The sequence below is a fragment of the Fistularia commersonii genome, chromosome 18 (genome assembly GCF_037954325.1).
Source record: "Fistularia commersonii isolate RoL2024-O1a breed Wild chromosome 18, RoL_Fcom_v1.0, whole genome shotgun sequence".
Taxonomy (NCBI): domain Eukaryota; kingdom Metazoa; phylum Chordata; class Actinopteri; order Syngnathiformes; family Fistulariidae; genus Fistularia; species Fistularia commersonii.
In genome coordinates, this window is record NC_141301.1 from 1,829,337 (window position 1) to 1,849,538 (window position 20,202).

Sequence of the window (20,202 nt, forward strand, 5' to 3'; positions counted from 1 at the left end):
TTGGATCCTTGACGCGAGTAGAGCACGTGTGTGTGTGTGTGTGTGTGTATGTGTGTGTGTGTGTGTGTGTGTGAGCTCGACTCCAAATTGGGAGGAAGAGCTGCCCTGAAAGCACAAACACTCTTCGGTTTTTGTGCTGGTTTGATGTTTTCTTTTATTGTTTTAATGCCTTCATCCATTTATTCATTCATTTATTGATTATCTATACCGCCTATCCAGCACTCAGGGTCAACGCCGCGCTGGAGCCCGTCCCAGTTTTCATTGGCCGAGAGGTTCACTGGACCCGTCGGCCGGTCGATCCAAGGACCACGGACAGAGACACGCAACTATTCACTCGCTCATTCACACATCCTGTATCGATGATGCAAATATTCACCCTGTCATTCACACCTCACGTGAAAACAACCAAACGTTCATCCTCCCATTCACACGTTATAAGATAAGATAAGAACAACTTTATTAATCCCGAAGGAAATTGTTGTGCCAGAGTTACAGAAAATATAACAGTAATAAATTATAAAAAGAAAAGGCAGAATTAGAAATAGAATAAACTATAAACTATAAAGTGTCTCAGTGAAACTATAAAGTGTCTTTAGTAAACAAGTGATAAAACTATAAGTGTCTTAGTAACAAGTGAGGTAAGGAGTGCACAATAGTATGATAAAGGAAAAATTGTCGTGTACTGTTATGAAAAGTTATATAGACAAACAACCATTCACACGCTCATTCATGCAAAAATTGCAACCTCTCTGACTTACACATCAGATATATATATCTATATACATATATAGATATATATATGCAAAAACTCACCCTCTCATTCACATCATACAGAAACATGAAACATTCATGCTCTCACTTACTCATCCTGTGTATATATATATATATATGTGCAAAAATTCACCCTCTCATTCACTTATTCACGCTTCATGTAGACAAAGCATTCACCCTTTCATTCACATGTCCTATAAAAACAAACCATTCACCCTCTCATTCACTCGTGATAGTGACATACAGCCATTCACTCTTGTTTACACATCCTGCATTAATATATATATGTATATATGCACAGATTCACCCTCTCATTTACAAGTCATATAGACATACAACATCATGTAAAACAAAACAATCATGTAACCACTTATTCTCTCATTTGCACATATAGATATACAAAAATTCACCCGTTCATTCAGACGTCATATAGTGACAAACAACCATTCATTCCCTCATTAACAAGGTAAACAGACTTACAACCATTCATCCTCTCATTCATGCGAAATACAGAAAAATGCAACCATTTGCTCTCATTTACATATCTGAGATATGTATAAATATGTGCAAAAATTCACACGTCATACAGACATACAACCATTCACCCTTTCATACAAATGCTCTAACCACTGTTCTTAACATATCAGAGATACAACTATTCACATTTCATATAAAAACAAACAACTGTTCACTTTCTCATCACTGTGTGTGTGTATGTGTGTGTGTGTGTGTGTGTGTGTTGGGGGTTTGCGTTCATTCAAACACTGGTATTTCCTGCAGATGAGCGGAGTAAACTGGGTTGTGGGGATATTTTGGTCGAGCAGGAGGCCGGGGTGCTGATGCTACGCGGCGGCGCGCTAACGATTTATCCCTTTACAAAAAAAAAAAAAAAAAAAAAGCATCGCACATTCGTTTAACCTCGGGCACCTCCTCAGCCGCGCACCGTCTCTCCGCCCAGCAGATTATTTTGTTTTTAATCCCGCTCCGAGCGGCCCGCGCTCGTCCTCCGCCGCGGCAACGGGGCCAGGTAGCGCGGCCCCCGCTCACCTCGTGGATTAGCGGCGCAAGCTTTGATGTCAAACCCGCGGACGCTAGCGGCGCTAAGCTAAAACCCCGCAGGATTTTTCTAGATATCCGAGTCCGGAGAGCGAGCAGGAAGACAACCGGGCTTTCCTCCTCCTCCTCCTCCTTCTTCTCGCCGTTAGCCGGCAGGATCCTGCCGTTCCTTTGCATCTCGGTGATAATATAGGAGTAATCTTCGGTGTTTTAATTAAAAGACCATTAGGAGGTTCTGCGTCGGCCCCGCCGCGTCTGTTCTATCTCTTAAAAAGCTCATGAGCAGATAATGAGGGCTCCGTCTCGTTCGCCGGCACTTGAACGCGACGCCATTATTCAGAGTCCGCCGCAGTCAGATTTAATCTGTCTCCGTCCTCGGGAAATGCAGAATGCGCGGCCGTCGCTATATGTCAGTATTAGATTGTACAACACCGCCGCTGGAGGGGGTCTTTGTTTTTTGATTAGCCCTTAATTGCCGCCCCCTGCCTCCGGAGGAAGAGGCAAATCCGTCCTTTCAGCTCGGTGTTTCGGAAGGCCGTAAACGCCATCGACGCGCAACCCCCTCCCCGATCGACATAATCAGGTTGAGTGTTGCTGACGCCGTGACATTTCTAGTAATGGGAGCCTGATAATCCACACGCGATCGCTTCTCCTTGCAGACCGAACGGGGGAAAAGGCGTGTGTGTGTTTGGACATGATAGACTTTCAACTCTTGGTTCTCTTTGGGAGGGGGGTAGGAATTTTGCAGGACTTGTATGGGGAGCAGGGCGAGTAGCAAAAGGCCAGGTGGAAAATACAAAAGGAGCAACAGCGCCCTCTTGTGGTCAAAAGCGGAATGGCGGTTTTTGTATCTTCGCTGGCCTCGGCGAAAATGATCTTTCCGGGAGAAAAAGAAGAAAAGTCACCTCAGTGCTACGGTTTTGAGGCGTTCGGGGGCAGGTGTTTGTCCTCCCAGATGTGTGATTTGTCATGGCGGCGTAAACCATCCGGGGTCAAGACTTGGATTAAAGATCTGAAGCAGCGTCTGGCCTCCATCTCGCCCCCCTGTAGCTTTGAAACCCCACCATTCTCTGATCATCCATCAAAATGTCCTTTTTCTGTCTCTCCCTCTCTCACACCCTCCGTCGTTTTGTTTTCCAGCAGAGCAGCATCGGCGGGAAAGATCGATTAAAAAAACAGATGAGGGTTTCCGTGAGCCGAAATTAATCCGAGACATGGGTTGTTTGGGTAAAACGACCGACGTCTGCGGAAAATGGATTTATTTGCAGCGGGTCAGCAGACTAACCGTAGCGGCGGTTTCCTTCCATCCGAGGTCTGGAGGGTTCAGGAACACCTTCTCCAAGACATTTATGCTAACATGTAGTTCCCAAAAAGGTATGTGCGCTTCAAACGTGGTCAAACATCAATGCCTACATACTTCCGAAGAGTATTTTACCTTGTTAAGCAATGCGACCACTAGAGGGCGCTGCAGAGTCCAGGGTTCACCTCCAACTTTTCTTCTTCTTTTCCCTTCAGGGTCTCCACAGCCAATCACCTTCTCCATCAAACCCTGTTCTCTGGATCCTCCTCTCTCACACCAACTCCCTTCATGTCCTCTCACTACATCCATCAATCTTCTCTCTGGTCTTCTTCTAGACCTCCAATCCCAGCATCTGTCTACCAGTATATTCGCTATCCCTCCTCTGTTCATGACCCAACTGTCTCTGACCTTCTCTTCAAAACATCTGCCATGTGCCGTCCTTCTGATGGACTCATTACTGATCCTCTCCATCCTGGTCACTCCCAAAGAGAACCTCAACATCTTCATCTCTGCGACCTCCAGCTCTGCTTTCTGGCTTTTCCCCAGTGTCACTGTTTTCAAGCCATACAGCATCGCTGGTCTCACCACCGTCTCCTCCACCTTTCCTTTTATTCTGCCTGAAAGTCTTCTATCTCTTCGTACCCCTGACACTTTTCTCCACCAAGTCCAACCTGCTTGAACCCGTCTCTTCACCTCTTTTCCACACTCTCCGTTGCTCTGGACTGTTGACCCCAAGTACCTGAACTCCTCCAGCTTCTTGATCTCCACTCCCAGTGGCCTCACCGTTCCACCCGAGTTCCTCTCATTCACACACATATATTCTGTCTTGCTGCGACTAACCTTCATTCCTCTCCTTTCCAGAGCATACCTCCACCTCTAGATTTTTCTCAAACTGTTCTCTGCTCTCCCTGCAGATCACAATGTCATCTGCAAACATCATGGTCCATGGAGATTCCTGTCTCCCCTCATCTGTCAGCCTGTCCATCACCACTGCAAACAAGAAGCTGATCCCTGATGGAGCTCCACCTCCACCTTGAACTTCTCTGTTACCCCTACAGCACACCGCACCACTGTCTCACAGCGAGCATACATGTCCTGCACCAGTCTAACATACTTCTCTGCCACTCCAGACTTCCTCATACAATACCAGAGCTCCTCTCTTGCCACCCTGTCATCTGCTTTTTCTAGGTCTACAAAAACACAATGCAGCTCCCAATCCAAGCCTCCATGTTCTCCCCGTGTCTACGTGGGGTTCCTCCAGGTTCTCCAGGTTCCTCCCACATTCCAAAACCATGGAGAAGATTAACTGGAGACGCTGAATTCTCCAGAAGTATGAATGAGAGGGTGAATTGTTGTATGTCTCTGTACGAGTGATGGGAGGAGTGACATCTTTACTTCATGTGGTCCTGGTTGGGCTCCTCCATGTTCCACCAGCAGAGTGACCAGAGTTCATTCATTCATTCATTCATCATGAAACCCGTCATTCACAGGAGGAGACCTCCAACCAATCACAACTATGGACAATTAAGAGTTTTCAGTGAACCTGCTGACTGTGGACTGAAGACGGAGAACGTGGAGAACCTGAGCAGGAACCAGGAGAACACCGGTAGAAGATCAACCTTTAAACGCACTCTTCCGCCACACCATCGTATTTCATTTTCATTCCCGATCGCTTCTGGTTAAGAACGAACACGTGAAAGTGTTTGGATCAAACTTCAAGCTGGAATGTCTCCATATTTTGGAACGCTAAGCTAAGCTAAGTCGGACACCGTTTGCAGCAAACGAACCTACCAAGGACCAAGAGCGCTCTTCCCCTCCTCCGATGTCCGAGCAGCCGCTGCATTTCTGAGCTAACCAAATACAGATGTGCTCAAAGTCCGCCTCCGCCCCCTCGCGGGATTGGCCGCTCGGCGCGATGGGAGGATTCTCCACCCGGTCGTAATTTAAATGTAGCTGGGTTAACATTCCCCGAAATGGCTTCGGAGCACGACAGAGCCGTCCTGCAGGCGATCTTCAACCCCGGCACGCCGTTCGGAGACGTTCCCGGCGTCGACCCCGGCACCGGGCAGGAGCTGGCCGACGACGGTGAGGAACACGCACGCCTTTTTCCTTCTTTATCATCTAGCAACACACTGAAAACACCATTTTCCAGGTGATGTTTTCCCCGCGTGTGTGTGTGTGTGTGTGTGTGTGTGTGTGTGTGTTTTCTGGCTCGGCACCTGTCAGTTAACCGAGTGCTCTTTCAACCCGTTTATCTCCCGGCGCCAGACAGCGCCTTCGACGCCGAGCCGCTGGAGCGAGTGAAGGCGCTGGAGACGCTGGGCGTGTCGGCGGCGGAGGCCGGCGATCTGCCCGCCGCGCTTCAGCTGTTCGGCCAGGCGATCCAGATCCTGCCCAGAAGGGCCTCCGCCTTCAACAACCGGGCGCAGGCGCGGCGGCTGCAGGGGGACACGGCAGGTACGGGATTTGTGAAATTAAAAACGCCGCTCTTATTCTCGGAGGACGCTAATGAGATGACGCCAGTCATGTGACACGATGGGGACAGTAAACATGATCCCCTTAGAACAGTGGCGGTATGCTCGGGAAAGGAGGGGAATGAAGGTTTGTTACAACAAGATGAAATATTTGTGTGTGTGAATGACCAAGAAGTTGGAGGATTCCAAGTATGCAGATGTTTTGGAGAGAAGGTCCAAGATGGTCTGGTCATGGCTAGAGGAGGGAAAGTGAATATACTGGTAGACGGATGCTGGAATTGGAGGTCTAAAGCAAATGTGTCAAACTCTGGCCCGCGGGCCAAATATGGTCCGCACTTTAATTTTATTTGGCCGCAAAGCCATACCGAATGACTTTTATAGCTGGTCTACAGTGCATGTATCGCTAATTCTACAAATCACAGAATTATCTGCTGTTGTTTTGGCCTGAAAATCACAACAGGACCCATAAACGCCCTCATAGCGACCTTATGCTAATACTAGCACCCGCTCGTTAGGCAGAAAACAGGATTTTGCATGTGTGCAATATTAAGTATGAAGCTATGCTTGTTGCATATTTGGTTTTTAAGCAAAACTTGTTTGGCTCCATATGAAAAGGTTCATTGTTATATCTGGAGGAAGATTTTTTTCTATTAATATTAATGTTGGCCCGCGACTTTGTCCCAGTTTTGAATTTTGTCCCACTGTGTATTTGAGTTTGACACGAGAAGATTTATGGACGTCGTGAGAGAGGATATGAAGTTAGTTGGTGTGAGAGAGGAGGATGCAGAGAATAGGGTGTGATGGAGAGGGTGGATTCGCTGTGTTGACCCCTGAAAGGAAAAGCCCAGAGGAGAAGAGGAATTTGACACAGGGGTACAGGACATGTATGACTTAGACAAAGTGACATGAACTCTCCTCTGTTCATGTCCAAACCACGCGTGAAGATCTGCATTTTCTACAAGATGATTCGCTTATGTGTTCATTTGAACCGACACGCAGGCTAATACCTGCTTTCTGTGTATGTTTAATTCAGTGTAAAGTATAATTAATTCTGGCTGGGTTCCCACCAGCGGGGACTCTTCCATGTTCTCCTGCGTGGGGTTCCTCAGGGTTCCTCCTGCAGTCCAAACACATGCAGGAGGTTCATTGGAGAAACGTGTGATCGAGAGAGTGAATACCTGTATTCTCCACAACACGTGTTATTCAACCTTCGGTCATCTTCTGAATGACTTGGCGCTGCAGAGAAAAACTTGAGCTGCGCCTCGGGGGGCCTTTTATGCTGCCATAATTGATTTTTAAAAAGCAGATTTTCTCTTTTAGGATTGCAGATTTTTTATTTTTTTTTATTTATTTATTTTTTAATTTTATTTTTTTATTTTTGCCAGTTAAACAGCTTCACAAAAAAAAAAAAAAAAAAAAAGAAGACATAGCTGGAAGCAAATTCAACAACACGCCGCTCTTCTTCGAATTTTAAAAACCCTCCTCCCTGCTTCTCGCCTCCCAGGAGCCCTGGCCGACCTGGACTGCGCCGTCTCCCTGAGCGGCGGCGCCGGGCGCACGGCCTGCCAGGCGCTGGTGCAGAGGGGCCTCCTGCGCAGGCTGGCGCGCCAGGACGACGGCGCCCGCGAGGATTTCGAGCGGGCGGCGGCGCTCGGGAGCGAATTCGCCCGGCAACAGGCCGTGGCCCTCAATCCCTACGCGGCGCTGTGCAACAAGATGCTATCAGAGGTGATCGACAAGCTGCGCAACCCGGAGGCATCTATGTAGACTATCTGTGTGTGTGTGTGTGTGTGTGTGTGTGTGTGTGTGTGTGTGTGTGTGTGTGTGTGTGTGTGTGTGTGTGTGTGGGAGGAGGAAGGGCACTGCTTGTACACACACATTCGAGTAATAAACAACATCTCACACACCCCTGACCTTTGACCCACCTCAGTCCCATCACGCTCTGCATGCACTACCGCTTTCCGCCACTAGATGGCAGCGTTTCCCTTCTACCAGAAGCTGCATCCCCCTGTGTAACACAAACACGACCTAATATGGGAAAAAAAAAAGAAAACAAATTCAAAATAACAAGCAGCGCAGCCAGACGCCGGACGCATTGCTGTTTCCAGTTCCATCTTCCACCCGCCGGTTCATCCATCTTCGGAAAACTTACCGGCAAAATAAGGATAATAGTCGGTGAAAAGAACGACCGAAGTGAATTCTTTGCATGTACGCCTGTCTACACACACACACACACACACACACACACACACATGCAGGATCTGTATTTTCTCCACGCAGTAGCTGCACCTGTTGAACACGAGCAGCTGCGGTGCAACGTCCGAGCTCCACGGCGCCCCCTAGTGGTCGCTCTTCCTCTTTTTTTTTTTCCGGCTTCACCGCCGGCCGCCCGCGGCCTCAGCCAGGCAGCTCAGAGCCACCGGCTCGCTGCGCTCCTCCTTCTCGTAGAAGACGCAGGTCTTCAGGTGCTCCGACATGGGCGGCGCGTCCTCGAAGGTCCAGCCGTCCACGCAGGAGAAGCAGCTGCTGAACTCCCACACCTGCGACCACAGAAGGCGGAGGTGAGGAAGGCGACGGAGACGCGTCACCTTTGTTTCCTAGCGGCTAAACGCTCCCTGAAATCTACATCCAGGCGTCTCCGCGTCCGTCTGTTTCTCAGTTATCCAGATTACCCGCTGCAAAGACCCCCGGCTGTCACGGCGTGGCGTTTTATCTGCGTCCCGCGGGGGACGGGAGTGTTTTGGCTCGCAGCGCCGCTTCAGGCCATTCCATGTCACTGATGTCACTGGACTGGCAGGCGGCGCCGCGTCCCGTGATCCAGGATCGGAGGCTCGGCTGGCCGGGGGATTATTACGACCGCCGGTGGAATATTTGCACCGCGCGTTAGTAATATATACTGCTCAAAAAAAAAAGGGAACACTTGAACAACACAATGTAACTCCAAGTCAATCACACTTGTGTGAAATCATAGTGTCCACTCAGGAAGCAACACAGATTCACTTTGACTTGTTTTAAGGACATTACATCAAAGTTGGATCAGCCTGGAGTTTGTTTTTACACTTTAATTTTGAGTGTGAATCCTAATCCAGACCTCCATGGGTTGATACAATTGATTTCCATTGATCATTTTTGTGCGATTTTGTTGTCAGCACATTCAACTGTGTAAAGAGCAAAGTATTTCATAAGAATATTTCATTCATTTAGATCTAGGATGTGTTTTTTAAGTGTTCCCTTTATTTTTTTGAGCAGTGTATATTTAAACATCTATTTAAAATGCATGATGAATTCCTTGATTCCCCGAGGCAAAAACTAATGATATTAGTATGCAAATAATATCGCCTGCGCAGGGTAAACAATATACAAAATGATATAAAAATAATAATAATAATAATTACAGCTACATCTGCTATGAAACAATACAGGAAAAAAATAGGAAAAAAGAAACATTAGTATATGATTATTATGATGATGATTATTATTATTATCACCCTGTGTGGTGGAAAATCAGAATATCAAGAAATTAATTCTCGTTGTTATTATTTATAGCACCTTGTGTGCAAGTTTAACAATATAGACAATCGATTGTTGTTATTATTATCATAATTATTTGTATTATCAACATCTTAAATGTAGGGTAAAACATATGGGCAAATAACTTATTCATTCTAATTTTTTTTTCACTTGTCTAACTTATTTATTCTAAATAATAATAATCAATTATTGGTGTAGCAACTGTGAAATGAAAAACCATTGCAGTAATAATGATGAAAATAACCTGTACAGAGTATAGCATAGACTATGATAATTATATCACAGATGCAGTCAGGGATATTATTAGCAATAATACACTTATTAATAGTAATAAGGTTGTATTTGTAGGGCAGATAGAATTATTGGTAATTATTATGATTAGAAATAATAGTCCCTATATTGCGAAGGATGAATGATGTCTTTGCGTCCGGGTCTTTAAAACGCCGCCGTATTTCAACCTGCCCGTTGTTTCCCTTTGTTTGTTTCATTTGTTTGTTCTTCGCCCTTCGCTGCCGACACGTCGACCATCCGGAGCACGAGTAGCACAGGTGCCGGCGCTAATATTAGCATCGGCATCTCCATTGTTTGCGCCGCGGAGCGGAGAAAGTACGCGCCGGTGCCAGCTTTCACCTAGCTGAAACCCGGCCATCGTAAATACCGCAGAGGACGTTGCGCGGGCGGGACAGGACGGCGTGCACCCGCGTGAATCCTCGCGGCCTCCGAACGGCTCGGAGTCGCATCCTTTCCACAAAGCCCTTGTAATTCCAGACCGGATTTACGTAAACTCCAGAAATCCGTGGGTTACAAGGGCGGCGCCAGATTAGCGCTCTAGCATCGGTAGCGACGAACCCGTGCGATCGGGCGACCTCGCCGGAGGGGCGACGACACCCGGGCGGATCTGCGGCAAAAACGTGGCGTGGAAAAAAAAGAGGCAGCCGCTTCCAGAGGAGCCGCAGCCGTCGGCGCCCTCGAGATCGAAATCTCCCGACGACGAGGCTCCGATTAGCCCTCGCGCCCCGAACCGGCGCTAATACAAGTAAGAACAAGGAAGGGACACTCGCTTTCTTACGACACCTCCAGGAGCTTCCCCCGTGGGAGTAGCTCTTCTTCTCCCACCTCAGGGAAACCATCCCCCTGCGGTGCAGCAGCGTGGCGCACACCCCTCTCATCAGGCGGGACACCCGGGACAGCTGGGACAGCGCCGGCCCGTCCAGGAAGCCGGCGATGTGTCGGAGCAGCTCCGGCGGGAGGTCGCTCAGGGGGTCCGGGAGGCTTCCCTCCGGCCGGAGGGACGGAGGTACGAGAGGTCGGACGACGAAGGCGCCGACGCTCCGGTTGTACTCGACCGCCGCCGGTTGGCCCCGCGGGCGGAATCTGGTCTGGGCGAAGGTGCAGCCGCGGTACGCTAGCGGGCAGCGCTGCAGGAACCAGCCGCCGAGGCCGGCCTGGATGTCCGCGTGCACGTTCCTGGAGTGGGCGTGGAATTCGTCGCGGCGCAGGAAGAGGCCGCAGGTGCGGGTGAACGCCGAGCTGGTTTTGTTGTGCCGCCGGGTGACGGCTTCCGCCTCCACGTGCACCCGCAGATCCGCGGGCCGACCCGCCACCACGTCGGCGAGGGAGGCGTCGGCCGGGAAAGGAGCCGAAGCGAAGCCGTACGTCTGCGTCCCGACGTCCACGTAGAAGCCGTCCGCGCCGCCGCCCTCCGAGATCAGGTGGCCTTTCAGCTCCTTCTCCAGGCAGCAGAGCAAGGTGGCGCTCACCTCGTCGCTCGGGGTCGCCGCGGCGCCCAGATCCGCCGTGTCCACGCCCCGGTGCCGGACGCTGGCCTTACGGTTCGGGTCCTTCAGGTGGTTGCGTTTGGCTCGGTAGCTGGTGGGAACTCTGAAGGTGCGGACCGACTTCACCTCGATGGGCTCCAGGCCGCCGTACACGAAGTCCTTGTCGCGCGGCGTGCAGGCGGCCAGCTGGCCGAAGTCGATCAGCATGGCGCCGTTGTGCACCAGGTACATGTTGTACTCGCCGATGTCCACCTCGCGGCCCAGACGCTCCAGCACGCCGTCCTGCCAGGGCGCCAGCCCGCTCTCGCCTCCCGTGCATGACGGCGTGGGTTCTCGCTCCTCGGACGCCCCTCGGCGGGACCCGACCCGACGCTCCGCCTCCTCTCTCCGCTCGCCGCCGCCCGTCTCCTTCCTGAGCACCTTCTTGTTCTGGACGTCCACCACCTCGCCGCTCCTCGCCGGAGCTCCGCCTCCTGCACAGCTCCCTCCCGGCGAGCATCCCGCGGCTTCCCCTTCGTCCGGAGAGCGGGCGGCTTCCGCGCCCCGAGGGTTCGGATCCTGCGTCAGCTCGGGGAACACCTCCCTCATCTTGATGGACCGGAAGAGCAGCTCCTGGTCCCTGAAGGCCAGAGCCGCGTCCAGCTGGACATTTAGGACCCGTCCGGACACCTTCCCGCAGAACTCCAGGTCGGCGTCGGAGGCGGGCCAGCGGTTCCACTCCTGGGAGCAGCCGACCACGCTGGCCGGGCACGCCTGCAGATGCCGGGCTCGCCCGCGGCGCGGCATGGCTAGCGGGCAACCGTAGCCGGCGTTGAGGCAGGGGACCGTCTCGTCCGGGCAGAGGAGGCGATGCTCGTCCTCCTTGCACATGTGCAGGGCGGCGCCGCAGCCGTTCCCGCACCGAACCACCGGGCAGGAGAGGGAAATCCGCGGCGGCGCCCGGCAGTGCACGTCATAACACCCGCTGCAGTGGTCGTGGAGGCCGGCTGGCATGGCGGAGCTCCTCACCTGGAGAAGCACGGCGCCGTTTATTCAGGCCTCCCGGGCTGTCGACTCCCCGGAGGTCCTGTCGTGATTGGAAACAGCAGCTGCATCCGATAATACTCCTCCGCGCAAGAGCGCTTTTGTTGTTTGCCCGGCCGAATCTGCGGCAGAACCCGAGCCGCAGCTCGTATCTACGCTTTCGTCGGGAGGTGGAACTCCATCGTTATCCAGACATCGACCGTCCGAGAGCGAGCTGCTGTTTTCAAACAACAGGTGTTGCGAAAAGAAGAAGAAGAAGAAGCAGAAGAAGAGGAATGTCTCACCTTCGCTTCTCGACACCCGTCACCTCGCGTCCGCCGGCACCTCGGACTAACCTCTGCACCGCCGCCGAAATAACCAAAATAGACGCGGCGGCGTGTCGGACGGGGTGAGGGGGGGGGGGTTGGAGGAGGCCGCCATTGTCACAGCCGTTAAGGGGCGAGGTCAAGTTACAGCCTCCACCCCTGGAGGGGGGAGGAGGGGTGATTATTGGAGGTAATCCAAGCACTTACTCTAACTACCTCTGACAAGCATCTGCAGCTGAGCCCTTTTTTTTTTAACTCCACCTAATGGTTATTTTTTTCTCATCACATGTCATAAATCACTCCGTCAACAAGGACGACTGTTGGATTTATATTTATTTTTATAGAAATGTAGAAAAGCAGTATTTATGGGAGAGAAAAGTGGGAATGAGGGGAGAGATGGAGTTTATTTCCCCTGCATTCCGCATGACGTCACCTGGCTTTCATTACCACGTTTGTCCACTAGGTGTCGCTGTTGCGCTGCGAAAAGTCCGCAGACTTTTTTATTTATTTTTATTATTATTATTATTAATAACAAAAAAAGAAGGCCTTTTATTTTTGTCACATTCAACACTAGTTTATCTATTTCATTTTTAAAATTAAATTCTATTTTATTTCACTATTTAGTTTCTCATTTATTATTGAAATTGCTCCATTGTAGGACAATTAAAGGCACATTCTTGTTTTTTTTCCCTGATATTTTTTAGATCCTATTCAATTTTATTTATTTTCTAATTTTATTTTCCACCCTCTCACCCTGAAAAAATGTCATTTTTTGCCTCATGTCAATCAAAGCGACTGCCACCGATACGTCGTGAGTACCGCCTTGCTTTCCACGGATGGGAGCGGCCACTTATTCGACGCTTCTTTTCACGAAGGCCATGAAACATCTTCCCTCTCCTTGCAAACGACCCTCACGGGACGCTTTTCCCCGACTAAACCTCGACATCCCGACCTCACCGTCGTCTGCTGAACAAACTCGCTCCTCTGAAGGTCCATGGATCATCGCAGAAACCGACAGGAAGGGAGATACTCCTTGTTGCGTTAAAAAGGCAGTACAGCTGCGAGTGTGTGTGTGTGTGTGTGTGTGTGTGATTGATGGGGTTACGTCGAGACCGGCGCAGTTTACCCAAGTATTTAAAGCAGGTGGTAGATCCGTCGTGAGTAATTGCTTCTAAATTAAACTGAAACCTTTCAACACGGCCTGATTTCAGACGCTCCGAGGGGGAAGATCCGCACGTCGGCGTGCCGCGCAACGTGGAAAACATGCAACGGCCGGCGGCGATCGCTGGAGGGCTGCCAGCGTGAAGAGGCGACACAGGTGAGCGCGGAGGCGAGGCATTTATTTATCTGCACACATAAAGGGTACGTACAGCAGAACTTCGCCGCCGATCGTGAACAAATCGACCAATCGAACTGCGAACGAGCTTCGGTGCACGAACTCCGTGTTGCGGTGTTGTAGCGTAGCGAGGTCGTGCTTCTTTACCTATCGTGCTTTTTTTTCAGTAAGCTAGCTCTCATTATGGCCCCCAAAAGTGCTACGACTAGGGGTGTTAAGGAGAAGTTAAGAATTTCAGTTGGAAGGAAAGAAGGAAATGTTAGCTAAATGTGAGAGCGGCTAAGACAATCATCTGTACCATCCTGAAGAACAGAGATGCGCTAAAGACGGCTAATGTGGCTAAAGGGGCGACTATGCTAATAAGGCAAAAGTAGAAGAAGTAGAAAAATGACTGTTGGTTTGGATTCATGAAAGGCAGCTAACTGGAGATAGCGTTAGCATTAGCGAGGGTCTCATAGACCAGAAGACTTTAATTTTGCTGATTCAGTGAAAAAAACACAGAGGGCAAGTGAGACAGAACACCAGAAACAGAAATAATTTAGATCATCTTTAATTCCTGTCTGTATTTTCGGCACAAATAAACCCTAAAAAAGTTTCAAAAGAGTGTTTTTAAGGCAGGAGAGCCGATCAGTGGGATTTACATTGATTTCAACCGGAAACATCGATTTGGTTCGCTAACATTTCGATTTGTGAACACCGTCAAAGAAGGAATTAAATTTGGAAGCCGAGCTTCCACTGTATGTATATGTATATATTTTGTGTGTGTGTGTGTGTGTGTGTGTGTGTGTGTGGTGTCCAGGCTGCTTGGTAGTTCTTGCATCTCCTTCCAGAGCTGGAAAGCTTCTGCGCTCAAGTCTGTGTGCCAGACTGACCCGTTGGGAAGTGTGTTTATAAAAACGCACATGGGTGCACACACACACACACACACACACACACACACACACTTCCTGCCGCTCACGTTCGAGGCACCGCCATACATCTAGCAGTCGTAGCATCCAGCTAGCGCTATCTTAGCTTGCAGCGTGGCGTTGCACATTTAGGAACCAGAAATTAGCTTTTCCCGCTAATTATCATTAACCAGACACCCGGAACTCCAATCCAACTTGTACATTTACGGGAAAAACTCAAAGACTGTCACGACGCCCCTCCGGACGCCAAAAAATAAGCGCCGCCTGGCGAGGACTTGAGCTTCTTCTTGCTGCCACCCTCTGGTGGCCGGGCGGGGGGCAGCAGAGCGCCGCCGCAGGAGCTCCACCGCTTTGGTAGAAAAATAACAACCCGGGATGAGGGTGAAGCCGACCAGCCAGGCGTTTCCTTTGTGCTTTTGTCACGTGACCCCTCACACACACACACACACACACACACACACACTCACACACACTCCCGTGGAGCCGGGGGGCTGAAACTGAACCCCGGATTAGGACTGATTCTCTCCGCTCAAAGAAAATATTGGGCCCATTTTTCAGACCATCGGGAGGAAAATCCACTTTGTCCGACACCTGTTTCCATCTCGGTAAAACAATATCAACACACACACACACACACACACACACACACACGAGACCCGGTAACATTCGTCTGGGGTTTCACTGCCGGATAAGGATTTCCAACCGGAGAGACTCTGGAAGAAACCGACCCCAATTTTTTTTTGTACCAGAGAGCGTTTTTATGCGGGAAAATGTTTCCGCGGAATAATAAAAACATTTCGGTTCACAGTATTTAACAATTATACAGTTTTAATAATTGTGCACTATAATATCAATTCGCCATACATCATTCGCTCCCATCTGGGGTTGATGGGAGACTCCGACGCTCCAGTTGTATCATGTATATCCAGTCTAGGCTTCGCTTCTGCTCCTGGAAAAGCTCTCCAGAGACTTTTGTTTCTGGTTCATTTTGTTTCCAAGGGCTAGCATGATGTGTGCGATGCGTGCAAAGTTGAGAAAGGCAAAGGCGGAAACGGTCGTTTTACAAAAAAAAACAAAACTTTTGTTTTACAAAACAAGATCCGGAAGGTCGAATGAAAAAAGTAGAAGAATCTCCACGGATTAATCGGATGTTTGCAGATGACATTGTGATCTATAGCGAGAGCATTAAACAGGCGCTTTTGTATTTTTTACCTTCACTGTTCCTTGATGTTGTCCGTTATTATCCCTTATGTTGTTGTTGTTGTCTGTGGATGCCTCGCTATCTTCTTTCTCTATTTATATTTATATTCATTTTATTTTTACATAACTGTGACGCTGCTGTGACAAAGGAATTTCCCCTATGGGGATCAATAAAGTTGATCTTATCTTAGGACCATCCAGAGAGGTGGAGGTATGCTTTGGAAAGGAGAGGAATGAAGGTTAGTCGCAGCAAGACGGAATACATGAGGTCCTCACTTAACAACGGTTGTTACGACGGGCTTTGCGATACGATTAAAATATGTGCGGAATGCACCGGCAGTGAGTGTGTATTGTATGTGCTTATAATTGGCCAACATTCATGCAAATATAAATATTATAGGAGAAGGAAAGGTAAAATAGCACGGTACAAATGGTTGACATGTATGAACGTCGGAGACGGTGTTTCGCTTAACAACGAAATCGCTTAACGAAGGACTCCTTGGAACGTAAACCCGTCGTTCAGTGAGGAACACCTGTATATGTGTGAGGCTGCAGGGAGTGCAGATCAAGAAGTTGTCAGATAGGACACTATCAGCCAGAATGAAAGGAAAGGTGGAGGAGACGGAGGTGAGACCAGAGATGATGGATGGTTTGGAGACTGTGGCGTTGAAGAAAAGACAGGAAGCAAAGCTGGAGGTTGCAGATATGAAGATGTTGAGGTTCTCTTTGGGAGAGACCAGGATGGAGAGGATCAGGAATGAGTCCATTATTGTTTTGGAGAGAAGGTCAGAGATGGTTGGAAGACCAAAGAGAAGATCGATACGTGGAATGAGAGAAGATATGAAGTTAGTTGGTGTGAGAGAGGAGGATCCAGAGAATTGGGTTGACCCCTGAAAGGAAAAGCCCAACGGAGAAGAGGAATTTGACACTTGGGTGCAGGACATGTATGTCTGAGACAAAGTGACATGAAGTCTCCTGTGTTCATGTCCAAACTATGGTGAAGATCTGGCTAAAAGGTTGCTGAAGGTGGAGCTGCCAGACAGGAGGTCTAGAAGAAGACCAAAGAGAAGATTTATGGACGTTGTGAGAGAAGATATATAGTTAGTTGGTGTGGGAGAGGAGGATCCAGAGGACAGGGTTAGATGGAGAAGGTTGATTCGCTGTGTTTACCCCTGAGAGGAAAAGCCCAAAGGAGTAGAGGAGTTGACACAGGGGTGCAGGACATGTATGACTGAGACAAAGTGACATGAACGCTCTTCTGTTCAATACAGGTGTGTGTGTGTCTTCGAAGATCTGCCACCTGTATGCTCCGTGTTTACCGTCAAACATATGCTTTTAGTGTTGTTTTTTTGCCCCCTCCTGTGCATTATTTTATCTGACTCGCACAGGTTGGCGATTCAGGTAGAGGAGGTGCAGGGACGCCGAAATGTCATGCAATGTTCACCGATAACGATAATTTCCTCTCAGGTGCTGCAGCCAAACGCAGGGCGTCGGTGCGTCTCTGCTGTTGTGTTTGTGTGCGCTCTTACGCGTGCGCGTGTGTGTGTGTGTATGTGTGTGTGTGTGTGTGTGTGTGTGTTAGTGTGTGTGTGTGTGTGAGAGTGATAAGCAGCCGACGCAGATAACGGACCGCCGCCGAACTTCAGAATGTCAGCGGTGGCATCCGGTGTTCCTGCCTGTTTGGTGTTTGTCCCAGGTGTGTCTGTATGTGTGTATTCGCGTGCGTGTGTGTGTGTGTGTGTGTGTGTGTGTGTGTGTGTGTGTGTGTGTGTGATGGTATCTGGCAAGGAGTGAAACGATATGCGTGCGTCCTGGCGGCATGAGCCGCCTTCTCAGGATCCTTGTTTATTTATTTATTTATTTATTCTTTTTTTAAGGATTCTGTCCAACTTCTTTCCACAGAGACACTGAGAGATGGCGACACACACACACACACACACACACACACACACACACACACACACACATGCTACGGTGTACATAACCGTGCCTACATAGACACACACACACGTTAGAGGTATATGAAGGCAAACACACACACACACACACACATTGCAGGTATAAAAAGGTATAATAACACACACACAAATACAAACACACACACACATGTATACAAAACCATGCCAACACACACACACACACACACACACACACATGCAATTGTTAAGAGGTATGTATATGAAGGCATGCTAACACATACGCACACATTCAGGTATACAAAGCCATGCCAACATACACACACACAAACACACGCAATTGTTAGAGGTGTATGAAGGCATGCCAACACACACACATACACATACAAATACACACACACACACAGCAGGTTAACAAAGCTATGCCAACAACCACACACACAGACACATGCAATTCTTAGAGGTGTATGCAAGCATGCTAACACACACACAATTTACAGTTATATAGAGATATGCAAACAAACACGCACACAAACACGCTACAAGCACACAATGCCTTGCCAGCACACACACACACACACACACACACACACACACATTCACAATGCTAATGTGTGACTCATTCTGTAAAATGGTCCAACGTCCCCGTTCAAACAACAACAACAACAACAACAACAACAACAACAACAACAATAATAATAATCCAACAATATTAATTCAGTCGTTCATTATCTGTTCTGCTGATCCTGCATTCGGGGTCGTTGTAGTTCATGCAGAAAAGTACATTTAGGTACATCGCTAGTCTTCTGTAGCGACCAAATTTTTGGGTTATTTTTTAGCTCTATTTTCAAACCCTCCCCACTCTCTTATGAACCCTTTCTACACTTTTAGAAACACTTTCTATATAATTCATAACCTGCAGAGTAACACAAGGCCAAATGCTGAACGCGTGCTTTGCGCAGGAGATGCCGAAAAAGATGGCTGAGCCAATCAGAGCCCGGGATACAAAACACCAAGCTCTGAAAATGCTTATTTTGGCATAATGATAATGAAAATAATGTACAAAAACCGGCATTTATACTGGATATCCACGATAATCGTGAAAGGAGAACCGGAATGAGTGAGTCCACGTGGCTAAAAAAATCACCCCAAAAAAGGGGCGGTTCCCCACGGAGCGCCGCTGCAAACCGACTGGACGTCGCATTCACGCCATAACAGCAGCGGAATGGGATTTTAAAGCTTCGCTCTTTGCTTTGGTGGCGTTTCATGTCGGAATCCAAATGCAAACCCGCTCACGGTAGCGCTAACCGCTAACCGCTAACCGCTAACCCTGACGTTGACGTTCAACATGTAGGATTCTCGCAGTCGCATCCCGATCCCTTCCATCTCCCAGGAGACTCTGTGATTGCCGGGGCCGGTCCGATGCTTCCCACGGTGTGCACGTCTTCTTCAGGTAAACCTTCATCCACCAAATATCCAAAAACAGGAGCGATAACGTCTGTTTTTCTGCAGATTTATAAATGTTTAGAAGGCATTAAACGCCTCGGGAAGCAGCAAACTATCAGCCGGTGGCGCTGGTGTTGATTAACTCGTCAGCAGAGAGACCCCCGGAACAGATGGAGAACTTCCTGCAGCACCTGTAAGCGGGCGGTGGAAGGAGGGGAGGACGAAGCAGCTCCGTCATCTGGGCTCCCAGGATGCATCGCTGCCAAAACGCCTCCCCGCTGAACTGGCCTCCAATTACCGCCGGCCATGTTTACCCCTGAACCGGCCTCGGACCCGCAAAGCCCCGCCTCCTTCTGGCCCCGGTCCCCGAGTTCGCCCTCGCTTGGCAGCCGCCTGCAGCTCCTCACCAAGTATGTGTGTGTGTGTGTGTGTGTGTGTGTGTGTGTGTGGTGAGTGTCATTCTCACGCTCCATTAGCCCCCGCGTCCCCAGTCGGCAGAGGGAAAAACGCATTCCCTGCCGCCACGGCGACCAGACGGCCGCCATTCGTCCTCCCTGATGCCAGACGGCCCCCGCCGGCGGTCAGACCGGCGGTGGCGGGGAGGGGTGGCGTGTGTGTGTGTGTGTGTGTGGGGGGGGTCATAATGGTGGCGTGTGACAAACAGGAAGTTGACGTTGATGGCGCCCGGAGCTGAGACCACGACCGTTTGCTGGTGGCGACGTGTTTCCCGCTGACTCTTCTCCTCTGGAGCAGCATGGTGACTTTGAGAGGAGGTTGGAAAAACACACACACACATACACACACACACACACATATACATACATACATACATACATACACAACAGGTTTACTAAGCAATACCAACATACGCACACATGCAATCACACTACAGGAATATAAAGGCGTGCAAACACACACACACACACACACACACACACACACACACACATACACATGCAAACACACCACAGGTATATAAAGGCATGCGAACACACACACACTACAGGTATATAAAAGCATGCTAACACACACACTCACACACACACACACACACATATCCATACAAACATACATACACAAGTTTTACTAAGCAATACCAACATACACACGCACATGCAAACACACTACAGGTATATAAAGGCATGCTAACTCACACAC

General features: G+C 49.2%; 2 protein-coding genes across 3 annotated transcripts; one reads left to right on the forward strand and one right to left on the reverse strand.

Moving 5' to 3' along the window:
• The first annotated feature begins 5,028 nt into the window (after positions 1 to 5,028).
• Positions 5,029 to 7,514, forward strand: ttc36 (tetratricopeptide repeat domain 36). Its single transcript, XM_086164737.1, has 3 exons — positions 5,029 to 5,212; positions 5,396 to 5,584; positions 7,106 to 7,514. Exons 1-3 carry the CDS (start codon positions 5,101 to 5,103, stop codon positions 7,366 to 7,368), a joined length of 564 nt encoding a protein of 187 aa, XP_086020863.1. The 5' UTR covers positions 5,029 to 5,100; the 3' UTR covers positions 7,369 to 7,514.
• On the reverse strand, positions 7,432 to 12,394 carry LOC147224147 (F-box only protein 40). Of its 2 annotated transcripts, none has more exons than XM_086164736.1 (3): positions 12,218 to 12,394; positions 10,207 to 11,918; positions 7,432 to 8,141 (listed from the first exon to the last, which is right to left on the reverse strand). In XM_086164736.1, the coding sequence occupies exons 2-3, from the start codon at positions 11,901 to 11,903 to the stop codon at positions 8,063 to 8,065; spliced, it is 1,776 nt and encodes a 591-aa protein (XP_086020862.1). In that variant the 5' UTR covers positions 11,904 to 11,918; positions 12,218 to 12,394; the 3' UTR covers positions 7,432 to 8,062. The 2 variants fall into 2 exon arrangements, with proteins under 2 accessions (XP_086020862.1, XP_086020861.1); XM_086164735.1 differs by having other exon boundaries at positions 10,194 to 11,918; positions 12,218 to 12,387.
• Between the last annotated feature and the right edge of the window lie 7,808 nt (positions 12,395 to 20,202).